Raw genomic sequence first — 26215 nt, forward strand, 5'->3', positions numbered from 1 at the left:
GTTGTTCAACAACCTTTCTAAGGCCCGCCATGTTTTTCACTGGCGCCTGCCGGAGTGTGCACAGCACGGCTATCGCCCAGTCGCCGTCGCCGGTACCTATATACCTGCATCGACCGGCCAGTAAACGGTGGCCGGCCGGTCTGCTACAGAACCAACACAGCGGCGCTGAATAAATAACCGGCCGGCCGGACCAGCGCCGGACCACGGCCGGCGCTCGGGGTGGGTCGTCGGAGACAGGGCGCAGCTCAAGCTGTAGGTAAAGGATGCGCTGGGCAGGGCCTTTAGAATTTAGGTGCTACGCACTGCGATTATTATTGCTTTTTTGGGAGGGGAAATCAAACAAAAAAACTTAAACAATTTATCAAAAGTAAATAATGAAAAAGGTGCAGGTGGGGGAGTCTGCATCACAGACCTAAGAAAACTGGAAGTAGATTAGATGCGAAAAAAACTCCTTCATCCAAGAGGTCCTCCGCCTTTTCGCTAGCGTATCCTGAGTCTGTCAGCCTAAGCAACAGAAAGTCGAGGCGATCTAGCGGGCTGAATGAACTCAAACGTTGAATGAAGAGAGCCGAGCAGATTTAGTGGATTAATCACTCCAGGTTCCAGAAAGCTTTGTCGCTGAGACAGTGTGGCCAAGTAATCCGCTGCTTTTATTGGTAGCTTAGTACGATGCTAATTTCTCTAAATCCATCAATGCATGGATTAATCAATGAATGGAGTTCGACGCCAACATCAAAAAAGAATTGGTAACACGATTTTCTTATATCAGGAATTGAACAAAAAGAAGCACGGTACATCGACAAACACTCTCCGTATCCTTTTGGGAATCTGAGGAAAAGTAAACTTCATCAATCAAATATTTCCATCGCTCTTATCATTAAGTCGCCGATGTAGTCAACATTCTGTATTTAAAACATCTCATCTAGCACCAACAGCCTAGTTACATAGCCACAACATTTCATTCCTGTGCTGACAAACTACACAACAGTAACACAAAACAATCCGCGAAATAGATAACATTAAAAATCGATGACAACATGTATCTTCCACAGGCTAGAGCTCTATCGAAATCCGATGGCAGCTTCCTTTAAACCCGCAGCTCCTGATGAAACCCCAGTACCATTCAGCTTCTAATTAACCCCATACCACCCCAGGCACTCTATGGAGCCTCGAGTGCTTCCAGCGTGCCCAGCCATTACCCGCCGCGCTGTGGGCCGGTCGGTGGCGGGGGGGGGGGGCGGGGGGGGGAACATAACCGGTGCCTCGGTGCCATGGCAATGACCACGACTGCCCTGAGCCGGCGAGCAGGTCAATACTGCGATCACGGTCACAGGCCACGGCGGGTGGGAGGGTGGGGCCAGCGGGCAGACAGTGCCGGGTAAGGCCAGCCAGGCGGACTGTGCTGGGTAAGCCAGTCGGGCCACCAGTGCTGGGTTTGGCCTGTGTTCGACATTGGGTTCGCGAAACTCCAGCAAATATCGAACGCGAGCGACCAATTCGCGTTTGGTCGAGCCTGAGTTACACTGGCGGTACTCACTGCTGTGACGCCAACTCCTCCCTTCTCGAGCACTATTGCACACGATACACGCCATACTCTAGGAAGGGCGTGATTATAACCCCTCCCCACAGAACTCAGCCCCACCCAGCCGATGGGCTGGCTGCCATTACGCCGGTACGGCGAACACCTACGACCAACAACATAGAACCCGTCACGTCACAAGAACGCGAGCACAACAAACCGAACGTCAGCTAACAACGTAGATTCCAGCTAACAAGCTCTGAAACAAGCTGTGCATAACTATACGGCTACCGTCTCATGCCTAAGCTCCATTGAGTCCAACAATCCAAAACGACATCAGACAGATAATGCTAAGTAGTCTAAATACAAGTGACCCGCTCCACAAAACCGCAGCATGATCAGTTTGAGAAACAGATATTATCTTCATGACTCAGCGGCCTAGCGGTTTTGACTGACGAGCGGTACCTCGTGACTACCTACATATATTCAATGTCATCCATATATGTATGGACGCGATATTTCAAGGCATCCGACTTTTGAGGGCCAACACTGATCACACCGCTCCTGGTGTTCAGCTTGTCAATCTTGCGCACCTGACCAGGTCACCACTCACGATCTTAGCCCCCCGTCCCAGGTAGCCGATAGAGCTCACCGGTCCACGCACCATCCACAGACATTCGCTACAGATCAGCGGCTAGCTCACCAGTTTGTCAGCTCTCGCGTCGTTTGGTGCGGCAGCTGTCCACGTCCAGGTCGAACTGGGACGGCCCCGGCCGGAGGATCCGGGCCGAGCCCAGGCACTCGTCGCCCCGGTAAAACACGGCGAACTGGGAAAAGAAGGGGATGGACACCTGGTCAGGGCACCAGAGACGCAGCAGCGAAGGGACTCATTTGTAAAACGTCAGCTGGTTTGCGTGCAATATCAGTGATGGTCCCATCCTAATTTCACTTTATTTTAGTTTATTTCACGAAATAATGATTTTATTTCGTTTGACTTATTAGCTGCGAAATATGGTCAGCAAAAAAAAAAAAAACAGGCTAGCATATCGTTTCGAAAATCACAAACGATTTTCAATCTACTAATTTCATAGTCGCCACATCAAAAGTAGACGTGTGTTTACTGTTTCGTCACACGAAGCATCTCTCACCGAACCCCTGTCCAACGTGAACGGGGATAAGCAATGACGGGGAGGCCAGGACAGGCGGAGACAGGCGGTGCAGAAAGCGGGCGGCGAGCTGTAATGGTGGGGGCCAGCGGGGCGCTACCGTTACCGACAATGGGTTCGGCAGATCAATGATGGATCACGCGACCGACTGGTGCTGGGTCCCGCGGCATACGTAGAAGGACACAGGATACGAGGCAAGGACACGGACATGTGGTAACGGACATACAGACAAGGATATTCAGACACACAGATATTCGGGACAGACAGAATATATTCGGACACGGACGTATGGACACATGAACACGGAGATACAGAAACGCACGCAGATAAGAACTTACAACTCACATGGATCACGGGTACAACTCCTTTTTTGTTAGGTTTGAGCAGTAATCGCCACGCAATTTGGAACGTGGGTCGCTCTTACATGTGCAACACGCCGGCCTCGCCTCCTCGTGTTGTTATCGCTCACCTGACCCGGCGTTAGGGCGCGCAGTGGGTTCGCTAGCGACACGGTTAGGTCGTTCTTGCTGGGTGACCGGTGCCACGGGTTGTGGGTACGACTGGTCACCACGCACGGTACTAGCGACTCGGTGTGCTGGAACCTGCCGCGGATGATACGCATATCTTAGGGTAGGCGTTATACACCCAAAGAGCAAAACATTGAACGAACAAGCGTCGCTGACATGAAGCATTTGCAAAATACCTTACCATCGAGTCAGTTAAATCGTAAAAGTAGGAGCTCCTACCACACCACAGCCCTGACGTATGTATTCTGCCGTAAACCAGCCATTTGATGCCACACCACACCGTACCGCGTAACGTATCCATGTAGGCGGGCGTGCCAAAGAGCGTTCAGAGACCATTCATTTCTGCGAGATCACAGACTGAAAAACTGGCATTGCTGCTGCTCAAGAATCTCATTGGCAATCTCAGCAATCTCCAGTATTTCAGTAAGCCGGTTTCCGGCTTGCATTAGTATAGGTAGGTACTACACAAGGGTGGGAGGGGCGACCAGCCCAGCAATTCAGTCTCGACATAAGCACTTAAGCCGCCTTTCGATTTCGAGAGCAGCCCTTAATCGTCTAACTTCTGACGTCAACGTCAGTCTCAATCACATTAGTGCCCAGTCGCCAGGCAGGCTGAGGCGAGATTACTTGGCTAAGGAGCTCCTCATTGAGCCTAAATTGGGCAAAGTGAGAGCAGTGCTCTGCTTGCCGGCTTAGCAAGTAACCCAGCACTTCATCATTCGAATGGCGCTTTGGTCGATGACGAATACCGACTGTACTACCGTACACAAGACTGCTTGCCGAATAACTATGTTATCCGTAGATAAATGGAAAGGTAAAGCACAAAGAACGCGTAATGCCTGTCCTGACTGTCCGACGCTTTTTCCCCCACTAGCAATCTACCGCCGACAGTCCGGACGGTCGACCGATGGTTCCTCCGTGCCAACCAATCTATCGCCTGTTATTGTCATCGGGTCACTCTCACAAACAGTCGATACGAATGGTCCTACCACACTAAACACCAAATTGGTGAGCCCATTACACGAGATGGTCTTCGATAAATTAACGTTTTAACTGTCATTGTGATGCAGATCTTTAATGTGACTCATGACACGCCATAAGCCACGTCCAGTATGTCTGTCCCTATCATCCTGCTACAGGACAGTGTCCGTAGATTTCGTGTCTCGTCATTAGTGGCGCTGGCCCGGGGTGTTGACACGAGAGCCGGGGACGGTGTCGTGACATCGGACATTGGTCGTCAACTCGTCACCCGTCAGCGTGGCGTGACATGACGACGACGGGACGACGTGCCGCCGTCACTGCCGCTGTTTTCACGCCGCAGGGCGATCGATAGCGGCTCAATGGTCCACCGCAGCGCCTGGCTCCTACAGACCGCCATCTTTTATATGGGGTCTTACGTGGGTAAAGAAAAGCAAAAAAGTAATTGGTCAAACCTTTTATGCGTTCCAGATGATTTAAAGGTCACAAACGTCAAACTGTCATACCACATTTAAAGGTCAATTGATATGTTTCACGGTTCATACGCTGAACGGATTGCTTTTCAGAGGATGGTCGTTGCATGTGAACAGATGCGAAACCAGCGTCTGCCGATCGAAAGAAACCCACCATGAAAGCTTGAAGTGCAGAAAATTGAAAAGATTATCAAGCGAATCCTTTGGCTTAGGGGTTTTCAGACAAAAAAAAAAACGACCGCCTGAACCATAACTTGATGGACTCCTTCAACAAACCATATGACGTCCGCGGCCAATCAACTTACTCTATAATTCGATGGCTTTTCGATAAAACTCCATTAACCAGAATTCATTCGCGGTCAGTAAACTTAATTCAAGTAATCCACACTAATCCCAGCCCACCCACACCAGTCACCAACCAACTCAACTCAACTCAATCCAGCCGTACTCACTCAAGACAGACCACCCGCACTCACTCACTAACTCTCCTCCGCACTCCATCCACGATCACTCAAACTCTAACTCCTTCTGCGCCCACTCACTTGAACTCGCACTCGAGCATTCCCCGTCCATAGAAGTCCTCGGGAGGGCTGTGAATCCAGTGGGGCTGGCCGGCGTGCACTGTAGACGAATAGAGCGCCGGGTGGTCGTGCCCGGGAGCCTGCGGACGGGACACGTATAGTGCGTCAGTTAGTAGGGTGTTACTGGCCGGCGTGCACTGTAGACGAGTAAAGAGCCGGGTGGTCGTGCCCGGTAGCCTGCGGACGGTGTCCGAGCAGGTCAGTCAGTTTTGAGCAGGAATTGGGCGGTCAGTGAGCTGGAACTGAGAGGTCATTGAATGAGTATTGAGCGATCAATATACGAAAACTGAAGGCTCCTTGAGGGTCGACAAAATAGAACTCCGAGCGTGTACAAAGGATGTTGTTAAAACGAAGGAAAATGTGTACGAATCGTCCCTACCACTGCATAAATACATGAACCATTCTTCAGCTAATTTCTTTCAAATACAAAATAAGTGGGTCAATGTTTTCCTTTACAGAGTCAATAACAGTAATATCTAAGGAGCTTTAGTGACACCATTTACCTCACGATCGTCCACTCACCACCAGAATATCTCCGGAATCGGTGAGTTTCTCGGCTACAAAGTAGGCGCGCGCCAGCCCGGCGATGTTGCAGCGCTGGCCCACCGTCCACTGGTGGACACCGTTATGGCGGCCCACCACCTCCCGAGTCTCCAGGTCCACGAAGTTCCCTGGCCGCGGGTCCACGTACTGTCGCAGGTTAGACCGGGTGGGTTAGGGCCTAGGGGGAGAGAATTCGGTGTCCTGTGAAGGCGTGCGAGACAGCACACTGGAGAAATCACAGAAAGGCACTCACATCGATCGCAATCAGTGAACACATGGAACCAATACGACAGGATAAAGAACATAGACCATGCATAGGACACACATTGGTCATGGAAGGAAATAGTTCACCTTGTGATATTTCAAATGTACCACAGCTAACCAACTTCCGTGGTATAAAACAAATAAAACAAATAAAAGTAATTTATCAGTAACGGCACTTAAATTGACTTCAGAATGCCGTTTCGAGGAAATCCTGGACAATTGGAGCAAATTGCAAAGCTTATGTAACTATGAAAGGTGAACTATTTCTCTACACAATAAACGCAAATAACTGTGGCAGAGCATAAGGTAAATCAAAATAAGGAACAAAATACACGTAGGTAATCGGAACGAGGACTGAACCATGACTGAAGTTAGGATACTAGCATCAACGTTGTGCAATTTTTAATCACGTACGAGTGAGATGAAAAGACATACACGATGGCAACAGCCGATCTGGGTGTCAGTAGCAATACGCCTGCCGACGGCTACTTTATAATGCATGCAAAAGAAGCAACCGATGAGCTAAAAGTGGGCCTTGCATTCAACTTATATTCGGGAAAATAATGGCGCTACCATTCTATAGTTTCATGTAGACCTATTTCACGAAGGTCTCCATACAAAATGTATTCCTAGTAAATTGGTCATGGTTGCTGTCCAAACATGGATTGATATAATTGCACGCCAAGGACAGTAGGGCGCAATTTCCGCCTGAATTGTTCCAGTACAGCCGTGTGACGGCGACTTCCATCGATCCCTGCAGTGAGCACCGTCCTTGAAGGCCGCTGTAGCCCTCCCTAGGTCGCAGTAGCAACCACAGTAAAGACCTCTCAACAGTGCTCATTGTGAGCAGTAGATAGCGATCGTGTAGCTGCCCAGCCTGTCCGGGACTGGAGACATTTACTTACAGTGCTGTATGACATTGATCGCGGCCACTTTGCCCATCGATCGAGGGCACATAATGAAGGCCGGAGCTCTGTATTTGCAGAAAGTGTATTCAACCATTGCACTAGGCCACAGTGCAGTCTACTACGAATCAATGCTGGACAAAAGCTACCCAGACCCTTAGGCCTGTCTTGATTTTCGTGGCAAGCCATAACACCCAACCACTACCCAGTTTTGACTTCAAAGAACTACTAGGAACCCCGCCAGCCTATAGCTTTAGCCCTTAGCTGGCCCAGGTTCAAAGGCCTTGGTTGATCCAGTGAATCACGTCACGCGTTGACCAGCGTAACGGAGGTGGTTTCCGTCACGGAACTGGTGGGCCTGACCGGACTCTGACCGGGATCAATAAGCCGACCCGTGTCATACTCCCAAGACGTGATCATCCGTCAGCATGGTAGTCGACCATTACCACAAAGGATACTTAGCAAAAACGGTCGCTTTATCGTTCCGACGTCAAATCTCATCAGTTCCGAACATGGCTCCGATCACAATCGAAGAGGAAAGATGAGAAGTCACTGTTTGCTTGGCTAGTGAGACGTTCTATGCAGTGATAAGCAATGTTGTGCTCACACAGGTAATCGGTGTATATGCTACACGGATAAGTCTACGACCACGAGTCTGAGCCACCAAAAACACTGGTCTGTTTTTTTACAAAATGCAAAAAAGAAAATAAAGACAAAAAATAGCACTTCCACACACAGGCGATGCTGTGATGAAGCCAACATTCAGATACAGTTTAACGAGTAGAACAAGCACAATACAGGATCACACTGACACTACACCAGCACGACAGTCAGCTTGTATTTACCAACTGCGCAGTTTTACACTGGCCAGCGTCCCATGGAAAAGTAAAACAACGCAGTTAGCTTGCGGCGACATCGAGTATCGCGTAGCAGACACAAGCTACAACTTAAATAAAACGGCAAAATTAGGTCTCATAAATACTGAAGACGAATGCTGTTTCCAAGCATAACAGGAACAGGTATATTATTTATTGCCTCAAACTCATTTCAAGAATCTGGAAAACAAATGACCTTTAGCAGTAGGTACTTAGCTGATTTATACCATCTGCTCCATCATACCAGAGCACCGGACATGACACTAAAATCATTTGCTCTACGTAGCACCCCTTTCCATTGTGGTCCAACCAGCTCCGAGCGGTTCCGTATACCCACCTGGCACCCACCTGAGCTATGAACTCGCTGAAGTTCCGTTTTCCGATGAAACAGATCCCCATCGACTCTTTCCTGGCCGCTATCCGCTCCAGGCCCGCGCTGCTCGCTATCTTCTTGACCACGCCTTTTGTGAACTCGCCTACAGGTGGCAGCACGAGCGGTGTTAGACAATACATTTGGAGTGTCTTTTCAAAGGTTAGGCTGAGCCACCTAACGCGTTCATTTCATATAAACAAGGTGCTACGATAACTTCAGTGTTTAACATTTCATTCGAAGATTCACGATATGAACGGATACTCACCGAGGGGAAAGATAGTGCGGCGCAGAGCCTTCTGCGGAACTTGTGACAGAAAAAACGTCTGGTCCTTGAGGCGGTCCACGGCTTTCAGTAGGCGCACCTCTGTAACACAACATATACAGGTGAGACAGTAAACTCTCCTCTACAGCAAACAGCATCTTAAGCCCCTTCCGAACAAAGTACGGTGACGATAATACACCTGAATTCGTTCACTTACATGCAGTTTATGAATATAACTCAACCATATTCTAACATAGATTATCTGATCCATTATCCTACCACAACTACCTTAGTCGCTCGTCAAATACCGCATTTATCCCCTTTCCTTCATGAAATAATACATACCATATCCATTATCCATGCTGCTCTGTTCCTGAACAGCCGCATCTCTCCATTCCCAAGCCCCCCGTCACTCCACACTCCACTCTCCCCATGTAACTCCCCTCCGCAACTCACGCTGGCCGGAGTATTCTGTGGCGAACTCCCCCGCCGAGGTGCGAGCGTAGTGTCCGGTGGCCAGCGCGTCAGCCCCCACAGTGTGCCGCGCGTGCTCTAGCAGAGCCGTGAACTTGATGTGCCGGTTACAGAGAATGTCCGGGTTGGGTGTGATGCCCGACTCGTAGTCGCGAATCATCTCACTGGAATCGTAACAAGTGAGGTACGGCGATGAGTGCGGGATGGCAGGGAGGGGTAGCCTAAATAGAGTCTGTAATGATGGGGCAAGAAAATTGTGTGATAGAGTGATCACACAAGAGTGATAGAGCTTGTGAGTGGCGACCCGAAAGAGTGGGTTGTTTACATACTACAAAATCAGTGGATATTTGTCTCCAATGAGAAGGCAACATTAGAACTAGTGCCCAGTAGTCACATATACAAGTCAGGATAGGTATAGAGACATCTGATGACATAAACACACTGAATGGATGTTTAAATGAATGCAAAGGTGAATGCAAAGGTAAATGAATGAATGAATGAATAAATGAATAAATGAATGAATGAATGAATGAATGAATGAATGGAAAATACATAAATGAATGAATGAATTAATTAATGAATGAATGGAAAATACATGAATGAATGAATGAATGAATGAATGAATGCATGAATGAATGAATAAATGAATTAACGTGAAAAGATGGAAGAGGGTATGAAGAGATGGGTGAATGAATGGATGCATGCATCAGGAATTATGCCTTTCTTACTATAGACAGGCTGGCACAACAAAGCTTACCTGAATACATCATTCCAGTACTCTTTGACGAAGTTGACCTCCTGGAATGGGATCTGCAGCTTCTTGCAGACCCAGGCTGCATCCTCTGCATCCTGGTCAGCTTTGCAGACACCCTGCTCATCCCGGATGTCCCAGTTGCGCATGAAGAAGCCCAGCACTTCATAACCTGGACAAGGATAGTAGGTAAATGACATCAGTACAGAGCAGCACTAGTAAGATCAGCACATAAAACCTGTAAAGTCAAGTGTGCCAAGGGTCCATATGCTGACATTCTGATCAACGGTTCACTCAACAGCCACTACTTACCTTTTTGCTTCAGCAGCAGAGCTGCTACACTGCTATCAACGCCACCAGACATAGCACATACTACTCTCTTAATTTGTCTCCCCATCTGTGAAAAGAAATGATTCTGCTTCATACTCCATTGATACAAAGATTATACTTTGTACCTTCAAGCCCCTACACTATGATAAATAAAAGAATGGCTTCATTTATTGTAGAAAACTGAGCAATCATTGCAGTCCTGCAATGCATAAAAATTGTAAAGGGACCTAATTCTTACCATATACCTATGACAAACTTATGAAAAGCATAATCCAATAAAAAATGCCATTACTTCCCAAGGATTTTATGGAACTCCCATTTTTGGTTACCTAAGTCCTGACCATCCTTAGGTGTTATACTGGATGACGGTGAAAACAGGGCCCCTGGCGCGATTTGATCAAGGTTCATGAAATTCACACGTGACGTTTAGCATGTATAAGTAGAAGGCCCACGGCCACAAAGGGGGAGAAGTGACTAATATGCCCTCCGGCGCCCCGTTTTCACCGGCGTCTGTTATACTGTAGGTATACACATAATTGTAATGATGGCCCTTCCTTACGCAAGTATCTTAAGCTTCCACAAAATGAGGGTTAATAAGGTATGAAAAAGCAAAACAACATGCTTTACTTTAGGATGATGTAAAAAGTAGACAGCAAAACTGCAGATGATGCAGATACTTCAAAACAACAGCTACGATTTTAGGTTAAAGGCCCCTGGCTGAAGTCAAAGTAATTGTAATGGTATCAGCTTGATAGGTACTGCCTCATTCTTGCATTTTTCATGCACACTGTGCATCTTAACCACGAATAGCTAGTGGAAGCAAACTTATAAGAATGCTGAGAGAAATCGTAGAATTTGATGTACACTTAACAACCACAATCCATCAAAAACTATTGACTTTGAACTTGAAGCTTGACTTCGACCCGTGCGACAGACAGGCGACAGCAGCCTCATGAAACCATTCAGCAAACAGACACAGGTAAAAATGGACTTAGTAATATTTCTGTTCGAAAAAGCAGAATTCCCTAACCTTGCTAGGCAACTTGCTGGCAAATTAAAAGTTTTGTTGATTCGGCACCAAGTTGCTAGGCAACTGACGTCTGATTTAGTAATTAGTTCAATCTTGTATGTTTCAGATGCGTCGTTACTGCCGCAATCAAAGTATGGAAGCATAGGGAGAAATAGCGGCCAAACCTAAAACCCACTACTTATGTAAGGTAGGTCTTTATCCTTGGGTAGGTCAATTCGGGTATTGAATTCGGCTGGCGGTCCGTACCGCAAGCGATGTTTTTTCAATGTTTTAGCACCATGGTGCCAGTTGGCATCGTGTTATCGTCAGTTCACAACAGGATTGGGCAGGATCCGTGGTCAAACACTCACAACACCGCCGAGCGCCGCCCGAACTCGTCCGCCCGAACTCGTAGGACAAATCATGCATCGTGAGTCGTTGCGCGGCAGCGCAGCGTCAAAATGTCAGATGTCTATGACCATTCCCATCCTTTTTCACCGTAGACTAACAGGGCTCTTGCTGTGATTTACCGTACGCCGTGTGATAATGAGAGTGGTTAGGTGATGCGTCTTGGAACTGAGCAGCGTAAGATTGAGACGTGTTTAGAGCCAGCTTTCCCATTCATCTGCTAAACAAAAACCGAACGATGTTGGCGACAGACAAGCCGAAACCACCATTATTCACTCCTCAGACACGTCCGATACGTATCCAGTTAAGAAAAAAACGCACTGTTATTAGTAAAACCGTATATTTGCGACATTGGCACAGATGTGGATGACCTCTAGAAGCTAGTGTGAGAGTTGTCATTCGTACGAGGGTCGCCGCGAAGATCGGCGGCTATCAGGCTGCACCGTTAAACTCGCCAGGTGGGTTACCTTCGCGGCACATGCAGTCAGTCGCGACGCGATAACATATTACGAGAGCCAGGGATGCACGCTTCAAATGCACGTAAGCTGTGAACATTGTTCCATGATACTGAATGGAAGTGTAACGTAAAAGCACCGAGCTGGAAGCACATTCCGATTACAGAGACCAGACTAGCCGGTCGTCTGGCAGTGCGCGCAGCAAAACCGTCCAAAATATTTGCAGAAATGTGGAAATCGGCCAGCCCTAGCCGATTGCTTTTAAGCACATGATCAAAGCAAAATCGCATAAAAGTAGCAGCGCCAAAGGCGATAAAGCACTATCTTCGGCAGGCCATTCTGTTTTCATTCGTCGAAAGACCAGTCGCACTGTTGCATAGAGCGAAAAAGGCACAATGTCCTGGAGCACATTTACATGTGAACAAGTCACTTGTTAAAACACGTCACTCGTTAGCTCATACACTGACACATCTCGACATAAAATTCTTAGATTCTCGACTAGGTGTGAGTACCGTTATATCAACTGTTACGGTACATGCTAAAAACTTACTAAAGGAGCAAGAGCCCACATCACATTAGCTCGCAACTGTTCACACTCTACAAAAGCGTCTAAAATAAGTTAGCAGTTAACGCTGAAAAGGGCCGTCCGAGTTAAAACCGTCAGCTGGTTATCATACATCGCGCTCTCCGAAACACTAGTTCAGATGTTTGTACTTGAAAAACAGATTGTACAACACTCGAAGAGTCGACTTCAAGTCCAGATTAACAATATCTGAAAAAGGAGATAAACTGTCACATATACGGTGACATAGATAACATGAACCATGTTATCTATGACGGTGATAAAAGGTTGTTGTGAAGGCGGGTTAGGAACATACTGTGGTCGCTTGGTCAGTAATTTATGACAACATATATTGAACAACTAATGCAGTAAAAACTAACCGATTGCATTGACGGAGACTGAGGGGGATGCCACAACGCCCACACGATAAAACAGCCCAAAACGTCAATATCCAATAAAATTGATACCGAGCCGCTTGAGTTATCGACCTTCCCAAAGAAGCTCTGAGAGCACACTTACTACTGTTTGTCATCCTGAGCTCCCACTTCACCCCTCCTAGCTCGGCGACCCTTCCATCCTCCCTCACTCACCCTCGGGCCGCGGCTTGGGCGGCGGCAGGCCCGCGTCCTGCATCAGCTCGAAGGCGAAGCTGACATTGTGCACCTTATCCTCAAAGGTGCGCGGCGTCAGGTGGAAATCGTACAGCGGCACGAAGTAGTCCTCCAGCAGGCCCATCATCAGGCACAGGTAGACGCCGTCGTTGAACTGGCTGTCCAGGTCGGTCACTTCCAGGTTGATCTTGTTGAGCTGCTTGTTGGCGAATGTGACCAGCGACTGCGGAGCGGACGGGTGAGGGACGAGGTGAGACGATAAGTCGATACTCTTAGAATGAAACAGAGAGGCGTACACCAGCCACAGCTGGCGGCTAAACCGATCACCGTCTACAGCTCTACCGAAACCACAAGGACAACAGTGTTCTGATGCCGGATCCCCATGAAGATCACCACGGGAATGTTTGGCGAATATCAGCGACATAAGTTTACACCGCACTTACTGATTAACCTATCCAGGGCATCATCCCTGTAGCTACTGCCAGTTCCGAAGTTCGAAGACAAAACTGATCGTCATAAGCACGACGTATCTACCTTTTTGACGACCTGCAGCTTGTCGGGCGCGTGGTCGAACAGCGTATCGAAGGCGTCCCTCTCGTAGCGCAGGCCCAGGTCGTCGTAGGTGGAGGTCATTTCCTCCTCGACCAGGCGGTGGCTCAGCTGACCGTCCTCCTTCTGTGGAACACGGGAAAGGGAAAATGAGCATTAAAATTAGTTCCTGAAACATGATTATGCACTGCATTCCGTCAAAAGGAGTCAGTTTCAACATGAGAACATATTCTTGTGTAAAGGTAAGTCGCTTCCCCTTAGTACATTTATAAACGGTACGAAACCTTTAATCAATTGTGTATTGAATTCGTTAATAGCCGGATCAGGTCGAGATCCAAGTACCGGTCTACTCCTCGCCCGCCCACCGCTCTGCTCTGACCTTGACGATGACGACCTTGGCGAACACGTTCTCGGGGAGCCGGATCGGAGCGCGGTAGTGGCGCACCAGGGCCACCAGCAGGTGCACGATGGCGATCACGTTCTTCGAGTGGATCTTCTCCACGTTCCACAGCTGGCTGCCCTGGTGGCCAAGGCCCAGCATCTGTCCACACAGGGAGGGAGGGATGTTCAGCTTCACTGGACGATACAATTGGTCAGCAGAGGTCGGGCAGGTGAAGATAACGCAACAGTCCTTTATTTCCGTGTCTACATACACTCCATGCACTGCAATAAGTGGCATATTCTAATGTAAGGACCACATTACGTCACCCAAAAGCAGCTGCCAGTCTAATATCCAACAATGGGGAAACTGAGCATAAACAGGCATGTTATTTGACAACCTAAGCCATGTGAAGCTGCCTGTTCTCACCTGGTTGATTGACCCGATGACCACCTTCAGTTTTTGCTTCTGAGCCACCTCTGACTGCGTGACCTCGGGCACGGCCAGCGTCACACCGCTCAGCTTCTCTGCAACACGGAAAAATACTCGGTCAGAAAATGGCGTGAATGCTAGAATCCATCCGAAGCAGTAACTGATAGGTAGGTACGGCATATACATCGTCAATTTTAACGGTAAAAGAAAATAATGCCGGACGTGACCCCAGACAATATGGCTGTCAAAGCTGACACCGATGGTGACGTCGAGGAAGAGCTGCTTCCACTGCAAAATAAGAAGCTTGCATAAATTTATCTACGCTTTTGCAAATCTAAACTGCTTCAAAAGTAGCTATACCTACACAGCAACATTACTAATATGGCCCGACCTATAGGCCATAATACGACCTCCACATCCCTCCTATCTTGCCGTCCGCGATCATCTCTCCCTTCCCATCCCGTCCTCACCGGTGAGTTTCTGCAGCACGTGCCCGTCGTAGAGGTCCTCCTCCAGCGACTTAACGATGATCCGATACTGGGCCAGCTCATCGTTCAGCCAGCCGGTCAGCACACGCCGCAGGTCGGCGAACCGAGCCGAGTTGTACGAGTGGGGGTCGATCATCGAGCGCTCCTCACCCTCCTCTGAGATAGGAGACAGCAGAGAGGCAGCAGAGGTTAGAGGAGGAGAGCAACAGTGTCAGGGTGGAACAGAGCACAGGGCGGAGATGGATGGAGGCCTCTGGTCAGCGATGGTCAGTCAAGAAAAAAAAGTTCGAACTTATTGAAAAATGAACAAAATGCATTGCAAGGAAACTGTTGCTTAATGAATATCCTTCATTACAAGTATTTTCGATGATTTATTGTAAAAAAATCAAACATATACCTATGTGAAATGATCCCAGCTGCTCTAAAAACTCAGGCTGTTTAGATGACACCAAGGCACTTACCGATGTTGTAGTATTCGGCCGGCAGATCGCGCAGCACGGCGCCGCCCGGCGAGTCGATGGCGAACTTGCCCTCGCGGCTGACATTCTGAACTGAAACACAACCAGATACGAGTCATTTGGGCGCAATGCTCTGCGTAAAAGGTACCTCCTCAGCTTCATGGTTAATAATTAGAGATACAGAGCTCTAACAAGCTTGATAGTTGGGCTCTGAGCACTGATTCGCCAGGGTCATGCATGGAAACCACAGGAAAAAAGCAGCACACAGCACATCAATTTCAGCACCAAAGCATTCGCAATATCCAGGAGCATCAAACATTGACAGCTTCCAGCTGCATTTCACAGACCACACACTTCACCCCCTAGCCAGTAGTGGCCAGTGGCTATTCTATGCTGATAGCCACTAAACGCATGACTCGACCGACTCAAACCGATTCAGATCGACTCAGAACGACTCAGAACGACTCAAACTGACTCAGACCGACTCTATTCTGATTTCTGATCGACTCGGGCAGACTCAGAACGACTCAGGCAGACTCAAACCGACTCATGCAGACTCAAGCTTACTCGATCGACTCAAACCGATTCAGATCGACTCAGACCGACTCAAACTAACTCAGACCGACTCAACCCACTCAAATCGATTCCGATCGACTCAAATCGATTCCGATCGACTCAGACAGACTCAGAACGACTAAGAGACTCAGGCAGACTCAAACCAACTCAGGCAGACTCAGACCGATTCAGAGCGACTCAGACTGAATCAGACCGACTCAACCGACTCAAATCGATTCCGATCGACTCAGACAGACTCAGAACGACTCAAACCGACTCAGGCAGACTCAAACTGACTCGACCGACTCAAACCGATTCAGACCGACTCAGATAGACTCAGAACGACTTAAACTGACTCAGATCGACTTAACCGACTCAAATCGATTCCAATCGACTCAGACATACTCGGAACAACTCAAACAGACTCGGGCAGACTCAAACTCACTCGACCGACTCAAGCTGATTCAGATCGACTCAGACTGACTCAGCTAGACTCAGAACAACTCAAACTGGCTCATACCGAATCAACCGACTCAAATCGATTTCGATCGACTCGACTTGGACAGACTCAGGCAGACTCAAACCGACTCAACCGACTTAAACCAATTTAGACTGACTCAGACATATCCATTGGTTTGACCTGAAGCATCAGACCTGAATCGGTTTGAGTCGGTCGAGTCAGTTTGAGTGTGCCTGAGTCGGTTTGAGTATGTCTGAGGCTGTCTGAGTCGTTCTGAGTTTGTCTGAGTCGATCGGAATCGATTTGAGTCGGTTGAGTCGGTCTGAGTTAGTTTGAGTCGTTCTGAGTCTATCTGAGTCGATCTGAATCGGTCTGAGTGCCTGAGTCGGTTGAGTCTGCCTGAGTCAGTTTGAGTCTGCCTGAGTCTGTCTGAGTCTGCCTGGGTCTGTCTGAGTCATTCTGAGTCTGTCTGAGTCGATCAGAACAATTTGAGTCTGTTGAGTCATTCTGGGTCAGTTTGAGTCATTCTGAGTCTATCTGAGTCAGTCTAAGTTGATCTGAATCGGTCTGAGTCTGCCTGAGTCAATCAGAATCAATTTGAGTCGATCAATTTGAGTCAGTTGAGTCAGTCTGAGTTAGTTTGAGTCAGTCTGAGTCAATCTGAATCGATTTGAGTCAGTCGAGTCAGTTTGAGTCTGCCTGAGTCAGTTTGAGTCTGCCTGAGTCATTCTTTACATTATCTTCTCTTACCCAGTGACGTCACAACAGCATGCTTCGGCCTGGCACGGCGGCCTAATACAGGAAACCTTAACCTTGAACGAAAACGCTACCTTAAAAATTCTACTCCTCCACCCCTGCTCACCTACTGAACAGTGGACATGAACATGTGCAAAAGAGATGTGCAGTTGCAATGATGCCACCTGATACTGCATGGTGTTGGCCATGCCTTGCAAGGCTTGATGCAGGCCTTGTTTCCAATCCTATTTTTGGCAAGTGCTTGAAAAGACAACGCCAATAATCCTGAGGGGTGTTCACGGGCACCGCACACTGCTGCGTGCGGTGTGTGCGGTGCGTCCAGCAGGCGTGGGGGTAGGGGATGGGTAGGCGGCTCTGACGTCACGGCTGCGTGCGGTGGACGGTCCGCTGTGGCCGGTCCCGACCGGCCACAGCGATCGCTGTGTGCGGTGACGGAAGGCTGACGTAGGGACGCAGTGGGCGGAGCTTGGAGGTTGTGTGCGGTCCGACCGCACACAGGGCCCGTGAACAGCCCTCTGGTTTGTAAAAGTTTTAAATACCACCCAATATGTTCCAATGAATTATTTCATGAAAAAGCGATTTATAATAAATCAATATTGGAAACAAAAATTGTAATTACAAGTAGACGAAATCGGCGCAAAGTGTGAACAAAAATCACATCACAATTCGGCATCATTTAATAATAAAAAACATACATACAACTCACCTTGTTGTATCTTTTTCTTCCTTCCAAGGGTTCCGATCTTTTCCCAAATAGATTCGTCCTTAGAGTTATTTCTCGAGGCAGGTGTTCCAGGAGATTTCGGGCGTGGCGATGCCATCTTTGCGAATGAAATGTAAACATACTATATTTTTGTTTCCATATGTACGTAGGGGGAATATGGCAGCTAAATTTCCCTATTTACTTTTGTAGATGGCATACTGGCAGAACATTTCTTACATCACATGGAGATATTTCTTATGAAGCTAATCAGTATAAGTACAAAAACTTTGCAAAAACTTGTTTTTTTGGCCTCCTTTTGGTATTATTTCTTTCTGAAGCGTTGTGAAAATATGTGTTAAAAAATATGGGCATTCAGTAAAAAAATAATAATTCAAATATTTTGCGATTTTCCCATTAAAAATATGAGAGAATCACTCGAAATTCTCCAAATAGCGAGCTCTTTTCTCGAAAGTCATGGCAAGGAAACTGTTTACCGTCTGCTAAAATAAGCAAGCTCCCCCTAATTTGAAAAGTGCACACGCGCGAATATTGATGTTATTTTTGTGCGAGACGCGGGCCCTGGCCCTGGCCCTGTTTCACCGGTGATAGCAGCAAGCTGCTATCACGTTTCGCGAGCTGACGTCATGTCGTGACGCCATACTGTTGTCGTAATGGGTAGTTCCGGCGCACGATTGCCGCGACCTTGGCGGCGGCATTAAGTGACGTATGAGCCTAAAAGTAAGAGTTTACGCAGTCATGATAGTATATATATTTTTGATATATATTTTTTCAATATGATGTATTTAAAAGAAGTTAGGTTTAGGAAAATTTTTGACATTTACTTCGAACATTTAGCTGATGACGTAAAACAATATTGCGGCAATCGTGCGCCAGAATTGCCCCTTACGTCAGCAGTATGACGTCATCACATTACGTCAGCTCGCGCAATTTGATAGCAGCTTGCTGCTATCACCGGTGAAACAGGGCCCCTGTTTCACCGGTGATAGCAGCAAGCTACTATCAAATTGCGCGAGCTGACGTAATGTGATGACGTCATACTGCTGACGTAAGGGGCAATTCTGGCGCACGATTGCCGCAATATTGTTTTACGTCATCAGCTAAATGTTCGAAGTTAATGTCAAAATTTTTCCTAAACCCAACTTCTTTTAAATACATCATATTGAAAAAAATATATATCAAAAATATATATACTATCATGACTGCGTAAACTCTTACTTTTAGGCTCATACGTCACTTAATGCCGCCGCCAAGGTCGCGGCAATCGTGCGCCGGAACTACCCATTACGACAACAGTATGGCGTCACGACATGACGTCAGCTCGCGAAACGTGATAGCAGCTTGCTGCTATCACCGGTGAAACAGGGCCCCTGTTTCACCGGTGATAGCAGCAAGCTGCTATCACGTTTCGCGAGCTGACGTCATGTCGTGACGCCATACTGTTGTCGTAATGGGTAGTTCCGGCGCACGATTGCCGCGACCTTGGCGGCGGCATTAAGTGACGTATGAGCCTAAAAGTAAGAGTTTACGCAGTCATGATAGTATATATATTTTTGATATATATTTTTTCAATATGATGTATTTAAAAGAAGTTGGGTTTAGGAAAAATTTGGACATTAACTTCGAACATTTAGTTGATGACGTAAAACAATATTGCGGCAATCGTGCGCCAGAATTATCCCTTACGTCAGCAGTATGACGTCATCACATTACGTCAGCTCGCGCAATTTGATAGTGGCGTGCTGCTATCACCCACGGTCATAGAATCGTGAGCGGTGTGGTGCCGGCGGAGTGGAAGGTGGCCACAGTGACGCCGCTGTGGTCCAGGCATGGTACAATCAAAACAGCCTGAGGATAAACCCGTCAAAAACAGAACTGATCATGTTCGGAAAAAATCACGGAGCCGATTTTTCTATCCAGTTTGCCGGTGCAGTAGTTCAGCCATGTGAGAAGGTGAAGGTGCTGGGAGTGGTGCTCGACTCGCGCCTACAGTGGGTGGACCACGTGTCCTTAGTGGTGCGCCGGTGCTACAGCACCTTATCAGGTCTCTCAAAATTCTCCCATCGGCTGCCGAGTTCGGTCAAAAAACTAGTCGTCGAGTCCCTGGTGTTCCCACACATTTTGTACTGCGCTACTGTTTGGGGCGGGTGTAATAAAACCCAAAGACATAGGGTTCAGAAAATTCTAAACCATGCCGCGCAGATCGTGTCGGGATGTTCACGTCGGACGCACGTTACGCCACTTCTAGCCCAACTGGACAGGCAGAGCGTGGACTCCCTCATACGCGAGAGAGATATCATTACCGTCCACAAGCTGACACACTCGCATCTGGCTCCTGTCAGACTGAAACAGCTGCTAACACGGCGCAGTGAGGTGTCAAGCCGCTGTACCCGGGCTACGGAGGCGGGTCACCTGGAGCTGCCCCAGGTGCGCTCTGAGCGGGCCCGGCGGCACTTTTGTTTCCGGGCCGCTATGAGCTGGAACGATGCCCCTGATGCTGTTAGGGAGCCAGTAACTGTCGCCACGTGTCGTGCGAGACTGCGATCAAAGTGAGCTTCTTTCTGCACTGTGATGACTGCATTTTAACTCTGTATCAACTTTGTGTATTAATCTGTAGAACGCGTCGCGAGGTACAGTGTTTTATAGTTAGGCTGTGATTCTTGTGCGGTGACAATAATATGTAGGTATGTAGAAACCATGTGATCATAATTTGTATGTAGGTACCAATACCATACATGATGCTTCAATGTATATTGACGCAAGCTTTAAAACCCACCATGTGGAGGCTTAAGATCGTAAATAAATAAATAAATAAATAAATACTAAGGTAACACGGAGCCGAAGCTTCAAACCAGGGCCCTGTTTCACCGGTGATAGCAGCACGCTACTATCAAATTGCGCGAGCTGACGTAATGTGATGACGTCATACTGCTGACGTAAGGGGCAATTCTGGCGCACGATTGCCGCAATATTGTTTTACGTCATCGACTAAATGTTCGAAGTTTACGTCCAAATTTTCCTTAAACTAAACTTCTTTTAAATACATCATCTTAGAAAAATATATATCAAAAGTAAATAAACTATCATGACTGCATAAATTCTTACTTTTAGGCTCATACGTCACTTAATGTCGCGGCCAAGGTCGCGGCCATCGATGTAACGGAAGTTGGCACAGATTCAGCACAGATTCAGCACAGCACAGATTCGGTAGGGGGAAAAAAGGCCCCGGTAGAGGGAAACCTTTATGACCCATTTTCCCCTAGAAATGACGTCACAAAGAGGTAAAAATGGGTATCAATCGAAAGCTCTCGTTTACCCAGACACAGTCCTGCAGGAAAATTTCACTTTTTCCCCATAGGAAAGTTTGTACGGGAAAATCAAAATTTTGGGTCAATGGGGGGTCCCCCCCGATTTCGTTCAAAATCGGCACACAGGTGCCCCACCACCAGCCGAGAAACTTTCCCCAAAACGATCCCCGTTGCATTGACGTTTAAGGCCCGTAAAGCCCCCTAGACTCGTAAAATATCCGTAAAATCGCCTTTGTACGGACAAAAAAGTGGTGCTATAGTAAAAATGGGTATCAATGGAAAGCTCTCGTTTACCCAGACACAGTCCTGCAGGAAAATTTCACTTTTTCCCCATAGGAAAGTTTGTACGGGAAAATCAAAATTTTGGGTCAATGGGGGGTCCCCCCGATTTCGTTCAAAATCGGCACACAGGTGCCCCACCACCAGCCGAGAAACTTTCCCCAAAACGGTCCCCGTTGCATTGACGTTTAAGGCCCGTAAAGCCCCCTAGACTCGTAAAATATCCGTAAAATCGCCTTTGTACGGACAAAAAAGTGGTGCTATGGTAAAAATGGGTATCAATGGAAAGCTCTCGTTTACCCAGACACAGTCCTGCAGGAAAATTCCACTTTTTCCCCATAGGAAAGTTGGTACGGGAAAATCAAAATTTTGGGTCAATGGGGGGTCCCCCCCGATTTCTTTCAAAATCGGCACACAGGTGCCCCACCACCAGCCGAGAAACTTTCCCCAAAACGGTCCCCGTTGCATTGACGTTTAAGGCCCGTAAAGCCCCTTAGACTCGTAAAATATCCGTAAAATCGCCTTTGTACGGACAAAAAAGTGGTGCTATGGTAAAAATGGGTATCAATCGAAAGCTCTCGTTTACCCAGACACAGTCCTGCAGGAAAATTTTACTTTTTCCCCATAGGAAAGTTTGTACGGGAAAATCAAAATTTTGGGTCACCACTAGCACCACTTTTTTGTCCGTACAAAGGCGATTTTACGGATATTTTACGAGTCTAGGGGGCTTTACGGGCCTTAAACGTCAATGCAACGGGGACCGTTTTGGGGAAAGTTTCTCGGCTGGTGGTGGGGCACCTGTGTGTCGATTTTGAACGAAATCGGGGGGGACCCCCCATTGACCCAAAATTTTGATTTTCCCGTACAAACTTTCCTATGGGGAAAAAGTGAAATTTTCCTGCAGGACTGTGTCTGGGTAAGCGAGAGCTTTCGATTGATACCCATTTTTACCATAGCACCTCTTTTTTGTCCGTACAAAGGCGATTTTACGGATATTTTACGAGTCTAGGGGGCTTTACGGGCCTTAAACGTCAATGCAACGGGGACCGTTTTGGGGAAAGTTTCTCGGCTGGTGGTGGGGCACCTGTGTGCCGATTTTGAACGAAATCGGGGGGGACCCCCATTGACCCAAAATTTTGATTTTCCCGTACAAACTTTCCTATGGGGAAAAGGTGGAATTTTCCTGCAGGACTGTGTCTGGGTAAACGAGAGCTTTCGATTGATACCCATTTTTACCATAGCACCACTTTTTTGTCCGTACAAAGGCGATTTTACGGATATTTTACGAGTCTAGGGGGCTTTACGGGCCTTAAACGTCAATGCAACGGGGACCGTTTTGGGGAAAGTTTCTCGGCTGGTGGTGGGGCACCTGTGTGCCGATTTTGAACGAAATCGGGGGGACCCCCCATTGACCCAAAATTTTGATTTTCCCGTACAAACTTTCCTATGGGGAAAAAGTGAAATTTTCCTGCAGGACTGTGTCTGGGTAAACGAGAGCTTTCGATTGATACCCATTTTTACCATAGCACCACTTTTTTGTCCGTACAAAGGCGATTTTACGGATATTTTACGAGTCTAGGGGGCTTTACGGGCTTTAAACGTCAATGCAACGGGGACCGTTTTGGGGAAAGTTTCTCGGCTGGTGGTGGGGCACCTGTGTGCCGATTTTGAACGAAATCGGGGGACCCCCCATTGACCCAAAATTTTGATTTTCCCGTACAAACTTTCCTATGGGGAAAAAGTGAAATTTTCCTGCAGGTTTGTGTCTGGGTAAACGAGAGCTTTCGATTGATACCCATTTTTACCATAGCACCACTTTTTTGTCCGTACAAAGGCGATTTTACGGATATTTTACGAGTCTAGGGGGCTTTACGGGCCTTAAACGTCAATGCAACGGGGACCGTTTTGGGGAAAGTTTCTCGGCTGGTGGTGGGGCACCTGTGTGCCGATTTTGAACGAAATCGGGGGGGACCCCCCATTGACCCAAAATTTTGATTTTCCCGTACAAACTTTCCTATGGGGAAAAAGTAAAATTTTCCTGAAGGACTGTGTCTGGGTAAACGAGAGCTTTCGATTGATACCCATTTTTACCATAGCACCACTTTTTTGTCCGTACAAAGGCGATTTTACGGATATTTTACGAGTCTAGGGGGCTTTACGGGCCTTAAACGTCAATGCAACGGGGACCGTTTTGGGGAAAGTTTCTCGGCTGGTGGTGGGGCACCTGTGTGCCGATTTTGAACGAAATCGGGGGGACCCCCCATTGACCCAAAATTTTGATTTTCCCGTACAAACTTTCCTATGGGGAAAAAGTGAAATTTTCCTGCAGGACTGTGTCTGGGTAAACGAGAGCTTTCGATTGATACCCATTTTTACCATAGCACCACTTTTTTGTCCGTACAAAGGCGATTTTACGGATATTTTACGAGTCTAGGGGGCTTTACGGGCTTTAAACGTCAATGCAACGGGGACCGTTTTGGGGAAAGTTTCTCGGCTGGTGGTGGGGCACCTGTGTGCCGATTTTGAACGAAATCGGGGGACCCCCCATTGACCCAAAATTTTGATTTTCCCGTACAAACTTTCCTATGGGGAAAAAGTGAAATTTTCCTGCAGGTTTGTGTCTGGGTAAACGAGAGCTTTCGATTGATACCCATTTTTACCATAGCACCACTTTTTTGTCCGTACAAAGGCGATTTTACGGATATTTTACGAGTCTAGGGGGCTTTACGGGCCTTAAACGTCAATGCAACGGGGACCGTTTTGGGGAAAGTTTCTCGGCTGGTGGTGGGGCACCTGTGTGCCGATTTTGAACGAAATCGGGGGGGACCCCCCATTGACCCAAAATTTTGATTTTCCCGTACAAACTTTCCTATGGGGAAAAAGTAAAATTTTCCTGAAGGACTGTGTCTGGGTAAACGAGAGCTTTCGATTGATACCCATTTTTACCATAGCACCACTTTTTTGTCCGTACAAAGGCGATTTTACGGATATTTTACGAGTCTAGGGGGCAAAATTGATGAAATACTAGGACTTACTCCACAAGGAGATCGAATGGGTCGGAGCGCTTTCAATATGTATTATACATATCGTCGTCAGCGAATCAATAACGGGTCGAATCGAGTCGGGTATCGAAGGGGTTCGGGAGCTGCGCGGCAGAGCGATCACATACTATTCGAATTATGCATTAAAGAGAATAAAAAACACGTGAGAACAATCATGATACACTAGCTGCTAAAATGAATTAAAATGGGGTGCTAAAATGCATAAATGGCACGTATAAAAATACAATAAAGGGGGGGGGGGAAACAGGATACCTATGGTGATAAAGACTGAGTAGAAAAGACTATACAAAAATGAGTGCAAAAACTGTAAAAGGACGAGTACAAATATAAATACATACAAAGGCCGAACTAGACGTAAACACTACTGACAAAAACGGCGGATTATCGGCAGCCAGCGGTCATGCAGCAGGGCACCCGAGTTCCTGTTCACGTTTGCGTCATTCGGCGACACCAGGACGGCTTCACGCCGACCAACAGTCCGAATATAGGCCGATTCCAGGAGAAGTCGCATCTGGTGATGACTGGCTCGATTCAAGATCTTGATGGCATCGAAAGCAGGTGAGCAGTCTCTATGGGTACTGAAGGCCGATGTATTGGCTCTCGAGCGGACTGCTCCAGTCCAGCTCTCCCGGTGTTCTCGGAGTCTCGTGCCCAGCTCACGATCTGTCTCGCCGATATAGACCATTGGGTCACCGTCCACTTGGCAGGAGCACTCGATCCGATAGATGACGTTGCTCTGTTGTAGCTTAGGCAGATGGTGCTTAGCCTTGCTGCAGAGCAGCGAGCCGATGGTGACTGAAGGCTTGGAGACGAGCTGGATCCCGATCTTGCTGGCCTCCCGTTTGAGTTGGTAGAACAGGGGGCCGGCAAACGGAACAGAGACTCGGACAGGCGCCGGGTGTGAGTTCGCGCTAGGTGGCGCTGGTAGGGCCCTTGCCTACATCGGCCTTCAGTACCCATAGAGACTGCTCACCTGCTTTCGATGCCATCAAGATCTTGAATCGAGCCAGTCATCACCAGATGCGACTTCTCCTGGAATCGGCCTATATTCGGACTGTTGGTCGGCGTGAAGCCGTCCTGGTGTCGCCGAATGACGCAAACGTGAACAGGAACTCGGGTGCCCTGCTGCATGACCGCTGGCTGCCGATAATCCGCCGTTTTTGTCAGTAGTGTTTACGTCTAGTTCGGCCTTTGTATGTATTTATATTTGTACTCGTCCTTTTACAGTTTTTGCACTCATTTTTGTATAGTCTTTTCTACTCAGTCTTTATCACCATAGGTATCCTGTTTCCCCCCCCCCTTTATTGTATTTTTATACGTGCCATTTATGCATTTTAGCACCCCTTTTTAATTCATTTTAGCAGCTAGTGTATCATGATTGTTCTCACGTGTTTTTTATTCTCTTTAATGCATAATTCGAATAGTATGTGATCGCTCTGCCGCGCAGCTCCCGAACCCCTTCGATACCCGACTCGATTCGACCCGTTATTGATTCGCTGACGACGATATGTATAATACATATTGAAAGCGCTCCGACCCATTCGATCTCCTTGTGGAGTAAGTCCTAGTATTTCATCAATTTAATTCCATCTCCACATCATGTCATTACGTCAGTCTAGGGGGCTTTACGGGCCTTAAACGTCAATGCAACGGGGACCGTTTTGGGGAAAGTTTCTCGGCTGGTGGTGGGGCACCTGTGTGC

At 47.6% G+C, this 26215-nt stretch overlaps 2 protein-coding genes across 8 annotated transcripts; both read right to left on the reverse strand.

Annotated features, from left to right (window-relative positions):
• Positions 1–889: 889 nt before the first annotated feature.
• Positions 890–11065, reverse strand: LOC122379801 (mitochondrial tRNA-specific 2-thiouridylase 1-like). 7 transcript variants are annotated; one of them, XM_043362293.1, is made up of 10 exons: positions 11052–11065; positions 10004–10088; positions 9698–9863; positions 8923–9104; positions 8470–8568; positions 8180–8307; positions 5767–5934; positions 5206–5324; positions 3155–3287; positions 890–2346 (listed from the first exon to the last, which is right to left on the reverse strand). In XM_043362293.1, the coding sequence occupies exons 2-10, from the start codon at positions 10086–10088 to the stop codon at positions 2230–2232; spliced, it is 1197 nt and encodes a 398-aa protein (XP_043218228.1). In that variant the 5' UTR covers positions 11052–11065; the 3' UTR covers positions 890–2229. The 7 variants fall into 7 exon arrangements, with proteins under 7 accessions (XP_043218228.1, XP_043218230.1, XP_043218231.1 ...); XM_043362295.1 differs by lacking the exon at positions 11052–11065 and adding an exon at positions 10920–10990; XM_043362296.1 differs by lacking the exon at positions 11052–11065 and adding an exon at positions 10886–10947.
• A 694-nt stretch (positions 11066–11759) lies between these two features.
• Positions 11760–18178, reverse strand: LOC122379767 (beta-parvin-like). Its single transcript, XM_043362209.1, has 8 exons — positions 17850–18178; positions 15376–15465; positions 14897–15070; positions 14424–14521; positions 13995–14156; positions 13601–13741; positions 13046–13289; positions 11760–12665 (listed from the first exon to the last, which is right to left on the reverse strand). Exons 1-8 carry the CDS (start codon positions 17962–17964, stop codon positions 12589–12591), a joined length of 1101 nt encoding a protein of 366 aa, XP_043218144.1. The 5' UTR covers positions 17965–18178; the 3' UTR covers positions 11760–12588.
• Between the last annotated feature and the right edge of the window lie 8037 nt (positions 18179–26215).

The sequence above is a fragment of the Amphibalanus amphitrite genome, unplaced genomic scaffold, assembly GCF_019059575.1.
Source record: "Amphibalanus amphitrite isolate SeventyFive unplaced genomic scaffold, NRLGWU_Aamphi_draft 000084F_arrow, whole genome shotgun sequence".
Classification (NCBI taxonomy): domain Eukaryota; kingdom Metazoa; phylum Arthropoda; class Thecostraca; order Balanomorpha; family Balanidae; genus Amphibalanus; species Amphibalanus amphitrite.

Bases quoted from the DNA above. Each gene is read 5' to 3' on its own strand.
- LOC122379767 (XM_043362209.1), bottom strand. From the start codon at position 17,964: ATGGCATCGCCACGCCCGAAATCTCCTGGAACACCTGCCTCGAGAAAT. The intron at 13,742-13,994 runs GTCAGAGCAGAG...CGTGTTCCACAG, and splicing joins CCAAGGTCGTCATCGTCAAG to AAGGAGGACGGTCAGCTGAG. The intron at 13,290-13,600 runs GTAGATACGTCG...TCCGCTCCGCAG, and splicing joins AGCTGCAGGTCGTCAAAAAG to TCGCTGGTCACATTCGCCAA.
- LOC122379801 (XM_043362291.1), bottom strand. From the start codon at position 10,115: ATGAAGCAGAATCATTTCTTTTCACAGATGGGGAGACAAATTAAGAGA. The intron at 8,569-8,922 runs GTGAGTTGCGGA...GTTGTGTTACAG, and splicing joins CACAGAATACTCCGGCCAGC to AGGTGCGCCTACTGAAAGCC. The intron at 8,308-8,469 runs GTGAGTATCCGT...TGCCACCTGTAG, and splicing joins CCGCACTATCTTTCCCCTCG to GCGAGTTCACAAAAGGCGTG.